This window comes from Lithobates pipiens, unplaced genomic scaffold, assembly GCF_037356315.1.
Source record: "Lithobates pipiens isolate NorthernLeopardFrog02 unplaced genomic scaffold, aLitPip1_a1.2 Scaffold_10, whole genome shotgun sequence".
Classification (NCBI taxonomy): domain Eukaryota; kingdom Metazoa; phylum Chordata; class Amphibia; order Anura; family Ranidae; genus Lithobates; species Lithobates pipiens.
The window spans coordinates 72,682,743-72,697,721 of record NW_027507686.1 but is presented as its reverse complement, the minus strand read 5'-3'; the positions used below and the strand labels follow the sequence as shown (position 1 = coordinate 72,697,721).

General features: G+C 43.8%; 1 protein-coding gene and 1 long non-coding RNA gene across 2 annotated transcripts in view; both read right to left on the bottom strand.

The window, feature by feature from the left end:
- Window positions 1–7,521, bottom strand: part of LOC143925464 (uncharacterized) — a 42,662-nt gene extending 35,141 nt beyond the window's left edge. The window contains exons 1-2 of the mRNA XM_077449995.1: window positions 7,437–7,521; window positions 1,010–1,083 (exon numbers count right to left, since the gene is read on the bottom strand). Coding sequence (XP_077306121.1) covers window positions 1,010–1,083; window positions 7,437–7,521 — 159 coding nt within the window. The remainder of the gene's footprint in view (window positions 1–1,009; window positions 1,084–7,436) is intronic.
- Window positions 7,522–10,446: 2,925 nt separating this feature from the next.
- LOC143941869 (uncharacterized) overlaps window positions 10,447–14,979 on the bottom strand; it is a 31,075-nt gene continuing 26,542 nt past the window's right edge. Inside the window, exon 4 of the long non-coding RNA XR_013264499.1 lies at window positions 10,447–10,520. This is a non-coding gene — a long non-coding RNA (uncharacterized LOC143941869). The remainder of the gene's footprint in view (window positions 10,521–14,979) is intronic.

Here is a 14,979-nt window from a genome sequence, read left to right as displayed (position 1 = left end):
CTAGAGAAATTGAACTCAGGTGTGGACAACCACAGTTATAGTATATTTTAACAAGGGGGGCAATCACTTTTTCACACAGGGCCATGATGGTTTGGATTTTTTTTCACCTTTAATAATAAACACCTTCATTTACAAATTGCATTTTGTGTTTACTTGTGTTGTCCTTGACTATTGTTTAAATTGGTTTGATGTTCCGAAACACTTAAGTGTGACAAACATGCAAAGGAACAGAAAATGAGGAAGGGGGCAAACACTTTTTCACACCACTGTATCTCACGGACACGAACCCCCAACACTCTACCAATGCAGACCCTACCCAGGCCACTCTATCTAGCTACCGCACGATACTACCTAAGAAACTCATTACCTGACTTGTCCTACCAGTTACCCCTAGACTCTTTTTGGAAAGGATCCACCTCCTCGCTCCTTGGGCCCAGCCTGTATCCCCCAGATGGATTTCCTTACCTGCCCAAGGCAGCTATCTTCCGAGCTTCAAGTTGCGGACAATTCCAAACCCCTCTTATGCCCTTCTTAATGCCTACTCACCCCCCCTCAATTAGGGTCTTTCTATATGCATTGCCTTATCAAACTCATTGCTTGTTTCATTTGATATGTTATCTGTACGTCTGTTGACATCTTAACTCTCCAATTGTTGGGGATCTCTCTTTGTACGTTTCCGCATTTATACTTTTGTGCCTACTATTTCTCTTCAATAAAATTGTCGTTTAAAAAAAAAAAAAAAAAAGAAACTGAAAATATCAAAAATACTAGTTTAAAATGGGTTATATTTGTCAGATTTTTTTTAGTCCACGCACGTAAACATATCAGTTATAAACTTTTTTTTTTTACCACTTTCTAAAATAAAAGTAACATTTTCAATAAAAGTCTAATGCCGCATACACACGGCCGGATTTTCCATCGGGAAATGTTCGATCTGAGCTTGTTGTTGGAAAGTCCGATCATGTGTACGCATTACTATAGGTAAACAATAAATCCAGACTAGACTCACTGTGTGCGGTGTGATGCTTGGCATAACATTTGCTGGTGAAATGCTTCTCAAGACAGGTGATGGCTTTGGTGCAACTAAAGACAGAAGATTATCTGCTTATGTCATGAAATAGAACTAAGCAATAAATAACAAAAATTACAAAAATACCTAAACAGAACAAACTGTACAAAAAAGTTGCAACCACCCTAAACTATACCTGGCATTTGCAGCAAAGTGGGAAGGGCATTGCACATCACAAACAAATAGACATGTGCACACTGAAATATTTTGTTTCGGAATTTCGTTTTCGTCCAAAAAAAAATGTTTTTAGTTACTCCCGAAATTCGTTTTCATTTATTTTCTTTCGTTAAAGAAATGCATTCGTCTGAAAATCCAAAATAATTAAGGTCGAATCTGTCATTGAAGGCTTATGGTGTCTGTCGAATGTTCTAAGAAGATTCGACGAAGCAGCTAAACTGTATGACGCCGCAATCATACATTTCAGGTCAAATGTTCCACCTACAAGCTATAGTACAATTCTAATGTTGTATTACACTAGTAATAATTATATTTATTAATTATTATTACTAGTCAACCAACATTAGAATTCATCTATAGCCTATGGGCAGAGCATTTGACCATAAATGTCCACTCGCATCGACTGCTTCGTCGAATCTTCATGTTGAATCTTTTTTCTCTATATGTCGAATAATCTTGGACTAATACAGTTAGGTTAGGCACATTCAACCTTTTTTGTTATTGTCTCTATAATGTTGAATCTTTTCTCTCTATGTAGAATAATCTTGGACTAATAGAGCTAAGGTTAGGCACATTCGACCACAGGTTCGATGGACACAGATTGCTATTGTCAGTGTCATGTTGAATCTCCTATCTATATCGAATTGTTGTCACAACAAAAACGAAAATAAAGCATTATTTTATGTCAGATCTTTTGGTTTTCGGATTCTGCACATTCGTTATCGTTTGCTTAAATGATAACGAAAATACCCGAAATTCGGATGAAAATGCATTCGGACGAAAATGAATGCACATGTCTACAAACAAAAGGTTTCCAATTAACACTTACCAGCCAGCCTTCAAAAAAACCAAATTGGCCCTCTCTAACTGTTTTAATTAAAAACATAAATTTTAGAGTTAAGATTAGGGATGGCCGAACAGTTCGCCCGGCGGTCGTTTCGCAGCGAATTTCGGCTGTTCGCCGTCCGCCTAATCGGCGGACTATTGCCGCCGTTCGCCCGGCGGACTTCCGTGTTTACTGTGTAAAAGAAATTTGACCTATGATGACACATCCATCATAGGGTACAGGACAGCCAATTGAGACATTACAGCACATGGACACTTGGACATTCCCCCTAACTTATAAATAGACCCGATCCGGCGGCCATTTTACATTCTTTCTTCTGTCACTATAGGGAGAGGTTGCTGTGTGGAGCAGGGAGAGATTGCAGTGACCCAAATCGCTAGCTATTTGGTCCACAAAAGTTCTTTTCAGGACTGGTATAGGTGTTAGGTGTAGTTCAGGATATAGGTTTGAGGCAGTGCTGTGCTACTGATTGTTGCAGCAGCCTGTCTCTTGTCAGTGTAGAGAAAGGGACAGGACGCTGTGTGCTGCAGGGACAGTCAGTTTAGTCATTAGCTGTTACTATTAGGTCCACAAAAGTGCTATTCAAGTTATTGTTCCAGCAGCCTCTGTTTTGTCAGTTTAAATAGGGACAGGCAGGAAGCTGTGTGTGAGGCAGCGAGGGACAGTCAGTTTAATCAGTAGCTGTTACTATTAGGTCCACAAAGGTTCTTTTCAGGACTGGTATGGTAATAGGCTTGTACACGTATAATATTCTTTCTTCCAAATATAGAAAGAATATTACACTTGACTGCTGCCCTTCTGCTGCAGTAGTCCTTTATCGGTATAGGGACTGAGGTACAGTCTGCTAATCATTCACAACCTACTTGTTCCACAAAGGTCCTTATAAGGACTGGTAAGGTCTAGGGTGCTACAGTACATAGGGTTGAGTGAGGTACAGTCTGCTATTCCTTAAGGACTGGTATAGGTCCACAATACATAGGGTTGAAGTGCACTACTGCTGAGTCTGACTGCTGCCCTATACTGCAGCAGTCCTTTATCAGTATAGGGACTGAGGTACAGTCTGCTAATCATTCACAACCTACTTTTTCCACAAAGGTCCTTATAAGGACTGGTAAGGTCTAGGGTGCTACAGTACATAGGGTTGAGTGAGGTACAGTCTGCTATTCCTTAAGGACTGGTATAGGTCCACAATACATAGGGTTGAGGTGCACAACTGCTGAGTCTGACTGCAGCCCTATACTGCAGCAGTCCTTTATCAGTATAGGGACTGAGGTACAGTCTGCTAATCATTCACAACCTACTTGTTCCACAAAGGTCCTTATAAGGACTGGTAAGGTCTAGGGTGCTACAGTACATAGGGTTGAGTGAGGTACAGTCTGCTATTCCTTAAGGACTGGTATAGGTCCACAATACATAGGGTTGAGGTGCACTACTGCTGACTGCTGCCCTATACTGCAGCAGTCCTTTATCAGTATAGGGACTGAGAGTTTTGTCACAGGGTCATTTAAAAAATGACAGGCAGAGGAAGAGACAGGCCCTTCCGCAGGGGTGGTAGGGGTAGGGCAGGAGCAACAGGCTTGAGCCAAAGTGGGAAGTTGCAGAAGGTACGTTCAATTACTTTAAAGGACGCACCAGACTTGGTTGAGTGGCTCACACAGCCTTACTCTTCTGCACCCTCTTCATCCTCTCGATCTGCACCCTCTTCTTCACTCTCTGCTATGTGCACCCCCAAAGACACTACCACCAACAACACCCCCACCACCACATACCTTCCGCTTGAGTCACAAGAATTATTTTCCGATCCATATCAAGACATTTCTGATGCGCAGCCACTCTTGGTATTGGATCAGGAAGAAGAGGTAGCTACAACCCCTACTCAGTAGTCTGACGACAGTACCCAGATCAGCCCAAGGAGGAGGTTGGTCCCCGGTGTTGCTGCCTACTCCGAGATCTCTACTTATAGTGGTGGGAAAGGTGACGTCGATGATGACGTGTCTAGTGATGTCACGTGGGTGCCTACAAGAGAGGAAGAGGAGGGGAGTTCAGAGGGAGATATGGACCAGCAGATAGGGAGGAGAAGCAGGAATAACTTACATTGCACAGGAGGGACAAAGCACACTGCAAATGTATCAGGAGCGAGTCATCGACCATGTACGGTCACATCTGGCGCTCCCAGGACACTGGCACATGGCTCCGCAGTGTGAGCTTTTTTTAACGTGTCCGCTGCTGACAATAGCGTTGCCATCTGCAATCTTTGCAGTCAACGCATTAGTCGCGGTAAGCCCAACACTCACCTAGGGACGACCGCCTTAAGAAGGCACATGAGCAGCCATCACCGAGCCCAGTGGGAGCAACGGAACACACAAAGCCACACTCCAGGCTCTCACCGTCCAACCTCGTTTTCTACTTCTCCTTCTCCTCTCTCCTCACAATTATCCTCCACTCCACCTTCCATCACGCCAAGCTCACGTTTTTCTGCAAAAAGGCAGGCTTCCGTGGGCCTAATGTTCAAGTGTAAAAAAATGATGATGCCGGATAACCCTCTTGCCCAACGGTTGACGGCTGGCTTGTCAGAACTGATAGCCCGCCAACTACTGCCATATAAACTGGTGGACTCGGAGGCCTTTCGAAAATTTGTGGCCATTGGAACACCACAATGGAAGGTCCCAGGAAGGAAGTATTTCTCAGAGAAGGGCATCCCAGAGCTATATGGCCATGTTCAGCGGCAAGTGAATGTATCTCTGGCACACAGTGCGGTGCCAAGATACATCTGACCACAGACACGTGGTCTAGCAAACACGGGCAGGGAAGGTATATCACTTTTACTGCCCACTGGGTGAACCTTCTGACGGCCGTCAAGCATGTAACCCGTGGCACCCGTGTAGATTTGGTTTAACCGCCACGGATTGCATGCAGGCAGAGCTCACCTTACCACCCCCAGACTAATGGTCTCTGCGAGTGCTTTAGCGGTACCCTCAAGCAAATGCTGAGGACCTTTTTGGAAGCTTGCAGAGACTGGGAGAAATTCCTGCCTCACTTGTTATTTGCGTACAGAGAGGTACCCCAGGAATCTACTGGGTTCTCTCCCTTCGAGTTAATCTATGGGAGAAGGGTCTGCGGACCCCTCAATCTCATTAGAGGACACTGGGAGGGAGAGATAGAGTGGGAGGGGACCCCCGTAGTGCCCTATGTTCTGGAACTCAGGGACCACATGGAGCAAATGTCTCTGATAGTAAGGGAGAATCTCCAGGTGGCCCAGGGGAGACAGAAGAGGTGGTACGATCGGGGGGCCAGACAGCGTATCTTCCAGGTTGGGCAGTAGATCTTAGTACTTAAGCCTGTGAAGACCGCCAAGATGCAGGCATCTTGGCAGGGCCCGTATAAAGTAGTAGCCCAGGTATGTGATCCAGCGAACCTTTCATGTGAACATCCTAAAGGAGTATCAGGAATGGCAGGAGGATGTTGCTGCAGTATGTACCCCCAGACTGGCCTCATTAGCCTCGTACAGCTAGGAGACCGGTTAAGCCCCACAAAGAAGGAACAGGCTAAGCGGCTTCTGTGGAAGAAACGGGCGACTTTCTCCCAAAAACTGGGCTACACGATCCTGGCTGTGCATCAGGTAGAGACCCCTGGACAAGCACCCCTTCGACAGCCCCCTGATCATATCCCTGAAGCAGTCTGAGAAGGAATGCGGAAGGATATACAACAGATGATTCAGTTAGGAGTCATTGAGCCCTCTGACAGCCCTTGGGTCTCTCCTGTAATGGAATTCAATTAGAAGACCACCACTGACGCCTACTCGATGCCCTGGGTAGACAAACTGCTAGATCATATAGCCAGAGGACGTTATGTAACTACAATAGACCTGTGTAAGGGCTATTGGCAGATTCCCCTGGCCGAGGATGCTATCCCCAAGTAGGCATTTGTTACCCCGTTTGGCCTGTACCAGTCTAAGGTCATGATATTCAGGATTAAAAATGCCCCGGCTACCTTCCAACGCATGGTGGATAGGCTGATCGATGACTTTCAGGATTTTGCATGTGAATACCTGGATGACATTGCGATCTACAGTGGGTCTTGTGAGGAGTCCCTGGTTCACGTAGGGGTGGCTCTGTTCAAGATTCGGGCCACAGGCCTGACCTTGAAACCAGACAATTGCCATCTAGGTATAATGGAGGTGCAGTACCTGGGACACTGAGTAGGGTGTGGGGACCAGAGCCAGCCAAGGTAGAGGCAGTAGCTAACTGGCCCACACCCCATACTAAGACCCAGGTATTAGCCTTCTTGGGGACTGCAGGGTACTACCGATGTTTTGCCCCTGATTATAGTGCTATCGCCAAGCCCCTGACTGACCTGACAAAAAAGAATTTGCCTAGGCAAGCCCTGTGGTCTGCAGCTTGTGAAGGCGCGTTTCGAGCCGCCAAGCAAGCACTTGTAAATGCCCCTGTCTTCGCTGCCCCAGTACCTAGCAAAACATTTCCTTGTCCACACAGATGCTACCATGTTTGGACTGGGGGCTGTACTGAGCCAAATCGGGGAGGATGGAAGAGAACACCCTGTCGCATACCTGAGCAGAAAGCTATTACCCCGGGAAGTGAGCTATGCGGCAGTGGGTTCAGGTTGTCCCGGCAAACAGACATCACTCCGGCCTCCTAGTAACGGACATCCCCAAGTTGACCCAAGAAGGATCAAGCTGGGTCTGCCAGAGTGTCCCACAAGGAGGGAGTCATGTGATGGGAGTCACTTTTGGGCGCAGGGTGACCAAGAAAATAATGAACCCTGTATCTACCATATTAGAAATAGTGGCTGATTCATAATGCTGGGACAAATACTGTTGCTGATGTCAATTCCAGCCACCTGTCTCTGTCTGTGTCTGCTATAATGTAAATGAGTCTAGTGTGGCTTCTCTTTCAGCCATTGTTGTCTGGGCTAATTAACCCTGCAATTGTATGAAGGAGTTTTGTATTGAGATTTATGATAATGTGTATTGTATAGTTGGTGAGCTAGGAGACGTGAAGTCTGTTCTAAAGGTCATGTCTCTAAATCACCTAGGCTGTCTAAAGGATTAGATAATTAGCTCATGTTAATTAGGTTTCTGGTGAGAGGTTGTACTTTCATCCTGCTGTATATATTTGTGTAAGATCTCAAAATAAAAAATTCTTGTTTGAACCTCAATACAGAGCCTTGTCTCGTACTTGGGGGAGAATTATTTGTATAGTTTCTTGTTAAGCTGATTGAAGTGTTCGGTAGCTGGAAATGGAATGCCCTAATCGGCTTTAACCCCTTTCATACTTGGGGTGTCGTTACAATGTCTTTTAACTATACATTATAGTAAATACTTACCTTTTTTTACCACAATGTCTGACCGTTTTCTCTGGTACCAGTAAATTCCGCTAGTTTTTGCTTTTTTCTTCATCACGTTATTCATGGATGAGGTACCCTATTTATAGCCGGTTTCTTCTTTTATAATTGTTTATCAAACCTCATTATTGTAACATTGCATTCCACTAATAACCTCTTATTTCTATACTAGGATTCCACTGTGGTATTTATCAAAGATGTGAACAATGCTCATGTGGTGTTAGTGGTGTACTTTTGGGGAAATTGCATCTTGTAAAGAAAATTAGGATTTATCCACTAAGGATTCACAGACTTGAAAAAGATTCTATGGTCTTCACACCCATTGACTTATGTCCCTTTTAAGAAACGAAAAAAAACATACTTGCCAAAAATCCAGTATTTTCATTTCTTGCTGAACTTGTGCAATGAAATGGGTCATTTGGAGAAGATGAAATCTGAAATTATAAAGCAGAAATATACTATAATTATTGCACGTGATGCTATTATTATTAAAGCTAATGGTTAGATAAAAAACATTAATCTAGAATTTTAGAGAGATAACTTACTTGTAAAGAAGTAAATCTCACATTGTTTTAGGCAGCTTGATTCTTTATAAGGCTGGGTTCACACTGCTGCGGGGGGAGATCCGGATGTGATTCGCACAGCAAATCACATCCGATCTCCGTAGCACTGCGAGTTCAGCCATACAGATAGTATGGCTGAACTCGCAGCTGTCCCGCAGCAAACTCGCACAGGACCCTTTTTTGGGTCCGCAACGGAATCGGATCGCATGGGGGTTCACACCATGCGATCCGATTCCTGTGCGAGTCGGCAGATCGCACTGCGATATGCCGACGGATCTGGGGGTGTCATTAACATAACATTGACACCCCCAGCCGTCCGCATAGGGCAGTGTGAACTGCCGGCGGGAGGTATGCGATGCGGGAAAACGCCGCGGATTCGCAGCGTTCCCGCATCGCAATAGTGTGAACCTAGCCTTAATCTTCTGTGCAGGGTGTCCAGCTCTCTTCTTGCCTCTGAACTTCCAGCACCATGGGGGTTAATAACTTCAGGTCTTCTGTGCAGCTGCTATAAAAAAAGTTCCTGAGGAGCACCCGCCCTCTCCTCCTCCACTGAAAAAACTTCATTCATTGCTTTCACTGCCTGTAACACAATCTGTGAATGGCGGAAAGTCTGATGAGTCATAGGATTCTCCTTCTCATTCGCAGATCATGGAAGAGGAAGAAGAAGGGAACAGGTGCTCATCAGGAACCATTTTCACAGCTGCTTTGCAGAAGACCTGATGCTATTAACCTCCACATCAATGAAAGTTCAGCAACAGAAAGAGGACTGAGTGTCCATGCACAGACGATTTATACTGGATATACAGTAGTTGCCTGCACAATGTGGGACATACTTCATTACAGGTAAGTTAGCTCACTAAAGCTATAGTAGTGACACATGCTGGGCTTACATACTGTAACATCTGGAAAGGATGTATTAGAATCTCCGAATGCCAATAGTAACAAATTTGAATGTTGAAATTCATCTAGTTTTGTTTATTCACTTTCTAGCAAATTCCAAATTTTTAGAACAATTCTAATTCAGATCGGTGTAAAATGACCGAAGAATAGCTAGTTAAGAAGTTGACTGAGAACCTGGCCACCACATCCTTAAAGTGGTTGTAAACCCTTACAAACCACTTTGACCTACAGGTAAACCTAGATTAAGGCTTACCTGTAGGTCCAAGAAATATCTCCTAAACCTATACGGTTTAGGAGATATTTACAAAAAGACAGCCACTGCTGTCTATGACGCATGCGCCGTAGACAGCGGCGCGCAGGCGCACTGGGCTGGCCGCAGATCGTGGCGATATGCCGCTCATGTCGGCACCCTTGTGCATGCGCGGGAGTGACGTCATCGCGGCTCCGGCAAATCACAGCGCCGGAGCAGTGAGACCCGGAAGTCACGCCGGGATACATGGCAGTGGCGAACATGAAGACGGAGGACCGCTTCGGGGGCTTCTTTCTCAGGTAAGTTATTTATAATGAACTAGTATGTTATGCATACTAGCTCATTATGCCTTTGCCTTGCAGGTTGCTTTTTTTTTTTTTCAACTGCCTTTACTTCCTCTTTAATAACCAATGACTCATCAGCTGTCAGCAGGTTTCCCCACTGACAGCTGAATGTAAACAGAATTGCCGACACATAAAAATTCTGAAAAAAAATAGAGTCAGGATCCCCCCCCCCCCCTATCCATACCAGGCCCTCTGGGTCTGAAATGGATTTTAAAGGGAATCCCACACCAAAATTTAAAACAATTCTAATTCAGATCGGTCTAAAATGACCGAAGAATAGCTGGTTAAGGAGTTGACTGAGAACCTGGCCGCCGCATCCTTAAAGTGGTTGTAAACCCTTACAAATCACTTTGACCTACAGGTAAGTCTAGATTAAGGCTTGCCTGTAGGTCCAAGAAATATCTAGATATTTACAAAAAGACAGCCACCGCTGTGGCGTACTGGGCTGGCCGCAGATCGCGGCGATATGCCGCTCGTGTCGGCTCCTGTGCGCATGCGCGGGAGTGATGTCATTGCGGCTCCGGCGAATCACAGCGCCGAAGCAGGTTAAAGGTGGACAATCTTGTTTCTCTGGAAAATGTACATTAGTATCTGGTCTTGTCTCATACATCCTGGTTAACTGTTTACAAAAAACATATATGTTTTAAAAAGCAAAGAGAAAATATATTATTGAAACTGAAAATATCAAAAATACTAGTTTAAAATGGGTTATATTTGTCAGATTTTTTTTAGTCCACGCACGTAAACATATCAGTTATAAACTTTTTTTTTTTACCACTTTCTAAAATAAAAGTAACATTTTCAATACAAGTCTAATGCCGCATACACACGGCCGGATTTTCCATCGGGAAATGTTCGATCTGAGCTTGTTGTTGGAAAGTCCGATCACGTGTACGCATTACTATAGGTAAACAATAAATCCAGACTAGACTCACTGTGTGCGGTGTGATGCTTGGCATAACATTTGCTGGTGAAATGCTTCTCAAGACAGGTGATGGCTTTGGTGCAACTAAAGATAGAAGATTATCTGCTTATGTCATGAAATAGAACTAAGCAGTAAATAAAAAAAATTACAAAAATACCTAAACAGAACAAACTGTACAAAAAAAGTTGCAACCACCCTAAACTATACCTGGCATTTGCAGCAAAGTGGGAAGGGCATTGCACATCACAAACAAATAGACATGTGCACACTGAAATATTTTGTTTCGGAATTTCGTTTTCGTCCAAAAAAAAAATGTTTTTAGTTACTCCCGAAATTCGTTTTTTATTTATTTTGTTTCGTTAAAGAAATGCATTCGTCTGAAAATCCAAAATAATTAAGGTCGAATCTGTCATTGAAGGCTTATGGTGTCTGTCGAATGTTCTAAGAAGATTCGACGAAGCAGCTAAACTGTATGACGCCGCAATCATACATTTCCGGTCAAATGTTCCGCCTACAAGCTATAGTACAATTCTAATGTTGTATTACACTAGTAATAATTATATTTATTAATTATTATTACTAGTCAACCAACATTAGAATTCATCTATAGCCTATGGGCAGAGCATTTGACCATAAATGTCCGCTCGCAGCGACTGCTTCGTCGAATCTTCATGTTGAATCTTTTTTCTCTATATGTCGAATAATCTTGGACTAATACAGTTAGGTTAGGCACATTCAACCTTTTTTGTTATTGTCTCTATAATGTTGAATCTTTTCTCTCTATGTAGAATAATCTTGGACTAATAGAGCTAAGGTTAGGCACATTCGACCATAGGTTCGATGGACACAGATTGCTATTGTCAGTGTCATGTTGAATCTCCTATCTATATCGAATTGTTGTCACAACAAAAACGAAAATAAAGCATTATTTTATGTCAGATCTTTTGGTTTTCGGATTCTGCACATTCGTTATCGTTTGCTTAAATGATAACGAAAATACCCGAAATTCGGATGAAAATGCATTCGGACGAAAATGAATGCACATGTCTACAAACAAAAGGTTTCCAATTAACACTTACCAGCCAGCCTTCAAAACAACCCAATTGGCCCTCTCTAACTAGTGAAAAAGGAATGGTGTTGCGCTCCACACAAAATTAATTAAATCAAATAACAGTAAATAAATAATCGCATACAAAATCTAAAAGATGCACCTATGCGATTAAAATTAATTTAAATTATATCTATATCCTATATGCATAAAATCATTCAAAGTGACTGATGGGGTATTCAGAATATACACATATTCCTAGTGTCATTCATACTACAAATAAAGAAATTCAAATAGTCTATGTAATCGTAATAAAGTGCAAGTAAAGCAATAAAAAGCAAAAACGCAGGTACTAATAATACCAATGTGAAATCCAAAATGTGTCTTAATCCATAAAAGTGCATCCAAGTGCAGACGTATGTAAAAAATTGGTGTAAAAGTAAAATCCAGCAAATAAATAAACAGACAAGTGTATAAATAAGAGGGCCAGTATGGTGGCCCGTAATTATGGGAGGAGCCCGGAGGGTATATAATCAGACCACCCACAACGGTCTGTGTCGGTTCCAGTGCAAGGTACTGCACATCAAGGGGCTGACTCTTCTCAGCTCCCTCACGGTCGTCTATCTGTGTGTCCAATCGTAGGTGCACTTCGGCTTCTTCATTCGTGGTCTTCGTCGGCGGTTCCCGCTCATGGTCGCAGATAAGTAGTATCCGAATCTTTTCATATCATGTGCAAACTTGCGGCTTATCATCCTTACTATCCTGCACCCCTTTTGCAAAACCTACCTCTGAGTTGTTGACACTCATGTCCCGACGTTGTTCGGCACAGCCGAGTCGCTATCAGTTGTTCCTCGTTATCACTCGCCATAGGCTTCACTGGTTATAAAATTCACTGTTCTCATCCTTTTTTGAGATAAACAGGTATTGTTTGTATGGGTTTCTGTGGCTGATTGAGGTGTAATTAAACCCACCTGATGTCTTACCTGCACTTGACTAGCCTGGGGGGATGGGTGGTTGATAGGTGTTTGGTTTCACAGTAAGGAAGGGCATACACTCTACAACCAATTCGTATCAGATACTCCTTACTGCCAATTTATATCAGATTCATCTCATACATTTTTGAGCTGATTCGTGTCAAATGCATTGCAGAGGCTGACTCTGCCAACTCACTGCATGTCCACGTAGTTGTACCTTCGAGATCGGTCGTATATCTTCATTGATTGTCCCACGCTCGGACCGCTACACACTCGCTGTCGCAGGTAGGACTTTGTTGTTACCGCTCTTCTAAACTCCAATAGTTACCTTATCATGTTCGTTTTGCAAAGTCGCACTTGCGCCACCGTAAGTCTATGTCATCTTTCATGTATTTCATCCTTTCTACCCAACGCGGGTTTACTCGAGCCGATCACTTCACGGTCGATGCGGTCAAATCCGACATTCAAGCTTCTTACTCACCTCGCATCTACGGCCGATTCGAAATCTAGTCGCAACTTTGCTTCTATGTTTCGGATCCTCGGCAATCACAAGCCCCTTCAACCGCCATCACCATTTAGTCGATTCAAACCCAGCCATATCATCTGCAATACGGTCAGATCTGTTATACGAGCCCCGTAGTCCCCTCATATCTACGGCCGATTTGAAATCTAGTCGCAACTTCGCTTCTATGTTTCGGATCCTTGGCAGTCACAAGCCCCTTCAACCGCCATCACCATTTAGTCGATTCAAACCCAGCCATATCATCTGCAACACGGGCAGATCTGTCATACGAGCCCTGTAGTCACCTCGCATCTACGGCCGTTTCGAATCTAGTCGCAACTTCGCTTCTATGTTTCGGATCATTGACAATCCCCAGCCCCTTCAACCACCATCACAATTCAATCAATCCGAACCCAGCCATATCCTCAGCGATACGGTCGGATCCCATATACGAGCCTCTCAGTCGCATCTACGGAGGATTCGAGTTTAGTCGCAGCGTCGGCGCAACGATTCCAGTCCTTGCCAAACGCAACTCTAACAACCAAGCCGAATCCTGTTGCATCACCGACTCATTTGAGTCGAATCTTTCGCAGACTATTCCATAGCTATAGCCCAGTTCAAACTAGTCACATCGACTGTACGAATTCAGCAGTACTTACATTTGATCTTCTCAGTCTATCCATACATGATCGTACACAATTCTCTCCACCAATTTGCTCAGTATTGCGCACGGTCATTCCTACATAATCACATTTCCTCTATAACCTTTCTTTCGCCTTTCAACAAAGCTGCGTTCTTGCAATCGCTGCAAGTCTTTTCGGCATTTGGCTCAAAACTGCCAATCGTTTCCAGTAGCAACACTGCTGTTCACCTCATACCTACACACTTATAAATCCGCAAAACATTGCTTTCACCTTTCAAATCTCATCTCTAGTAGAAAAACGGCTGCTCTCCTCATTCCTACACACTTATAATTAAATTTATAGATTCAAATAAAGCTGCTTTCTTGCAAATCGCTGCAAGCATCTCTGCAATAGCTTAATACGGCCACTCATCGTCTCCAGTAGCAACACAGCTGTTCACCTCATTCATTCATTCATTCATTCTCACCTCATAATTCAATTTATAATTCAAATAAGGCCGCTTCCTTGCAATCGCTGCAAGCATTTCAGCGAATGGCTCAAACTGCCACTCATCGTCTCCAGTAGCAACACGGCTGCTCATCGTTTTCTCTGTCGCTTTCCCCTTTTAGGCCAGTTAGAACACCAGTTAGTCCACCCTGCACCAGGTTTGGACAGTATCTCCCAAAAAAATAAAAAAAAATAAAAAAAAAAATAAAAAAAAAAAAAAAACCATTGTCGAGGGCTTGCATCTTCACCAGGGGGCCAGCTTTGCCCCAAACAGCTCTTTGCAATCCCCATCGTCAAAACGAAATTCTCATGTCACCTTACTACAGGCTCCCGGTCAACTCAGTTCTCGACCACCAACCAGTCGACTTCACAACTAGGGCATAAAGTCAGGTGTGTAGTTCAATGGGATTCCCCCTTTCTCTTAAACACTCTTTCACTACATATTTTTACTTCACATACAGAATTTGACCTGCTCCTGAGGCGTTAGCAACTGTCACATACTTCTGTGCACTTCACTCTGTTTTCGAAGCACAAGCCTTCAATACGCAGACAAGGTCGCCTAATCTCCATACTTGCTGGCAGTGCAAGCATTAGTAGACCGAACCCACGTCAATTAACTACAGATCGCAACATTCCTACTTAGTATACCAGACTTCAACTACCCACCCCAGTCCGCCCTGGGGCGCTCTGGTTCATTAGTCTGTGCCGAGCACAGACTGACACCCGAGCTATCGGTTACCTAGCCAGTCACCTCCTGGCTCACCTCGGTTGTTACGCATTCTTTTGAGTTTTCTAAAGTCACACTCAACAGCGCTCGAGCGCAAACCAACTGTCACTATGGCTGTCGTTCCTTGTCCTATTCTTCTTGTTTCCTTCCGCCTTTCATCTT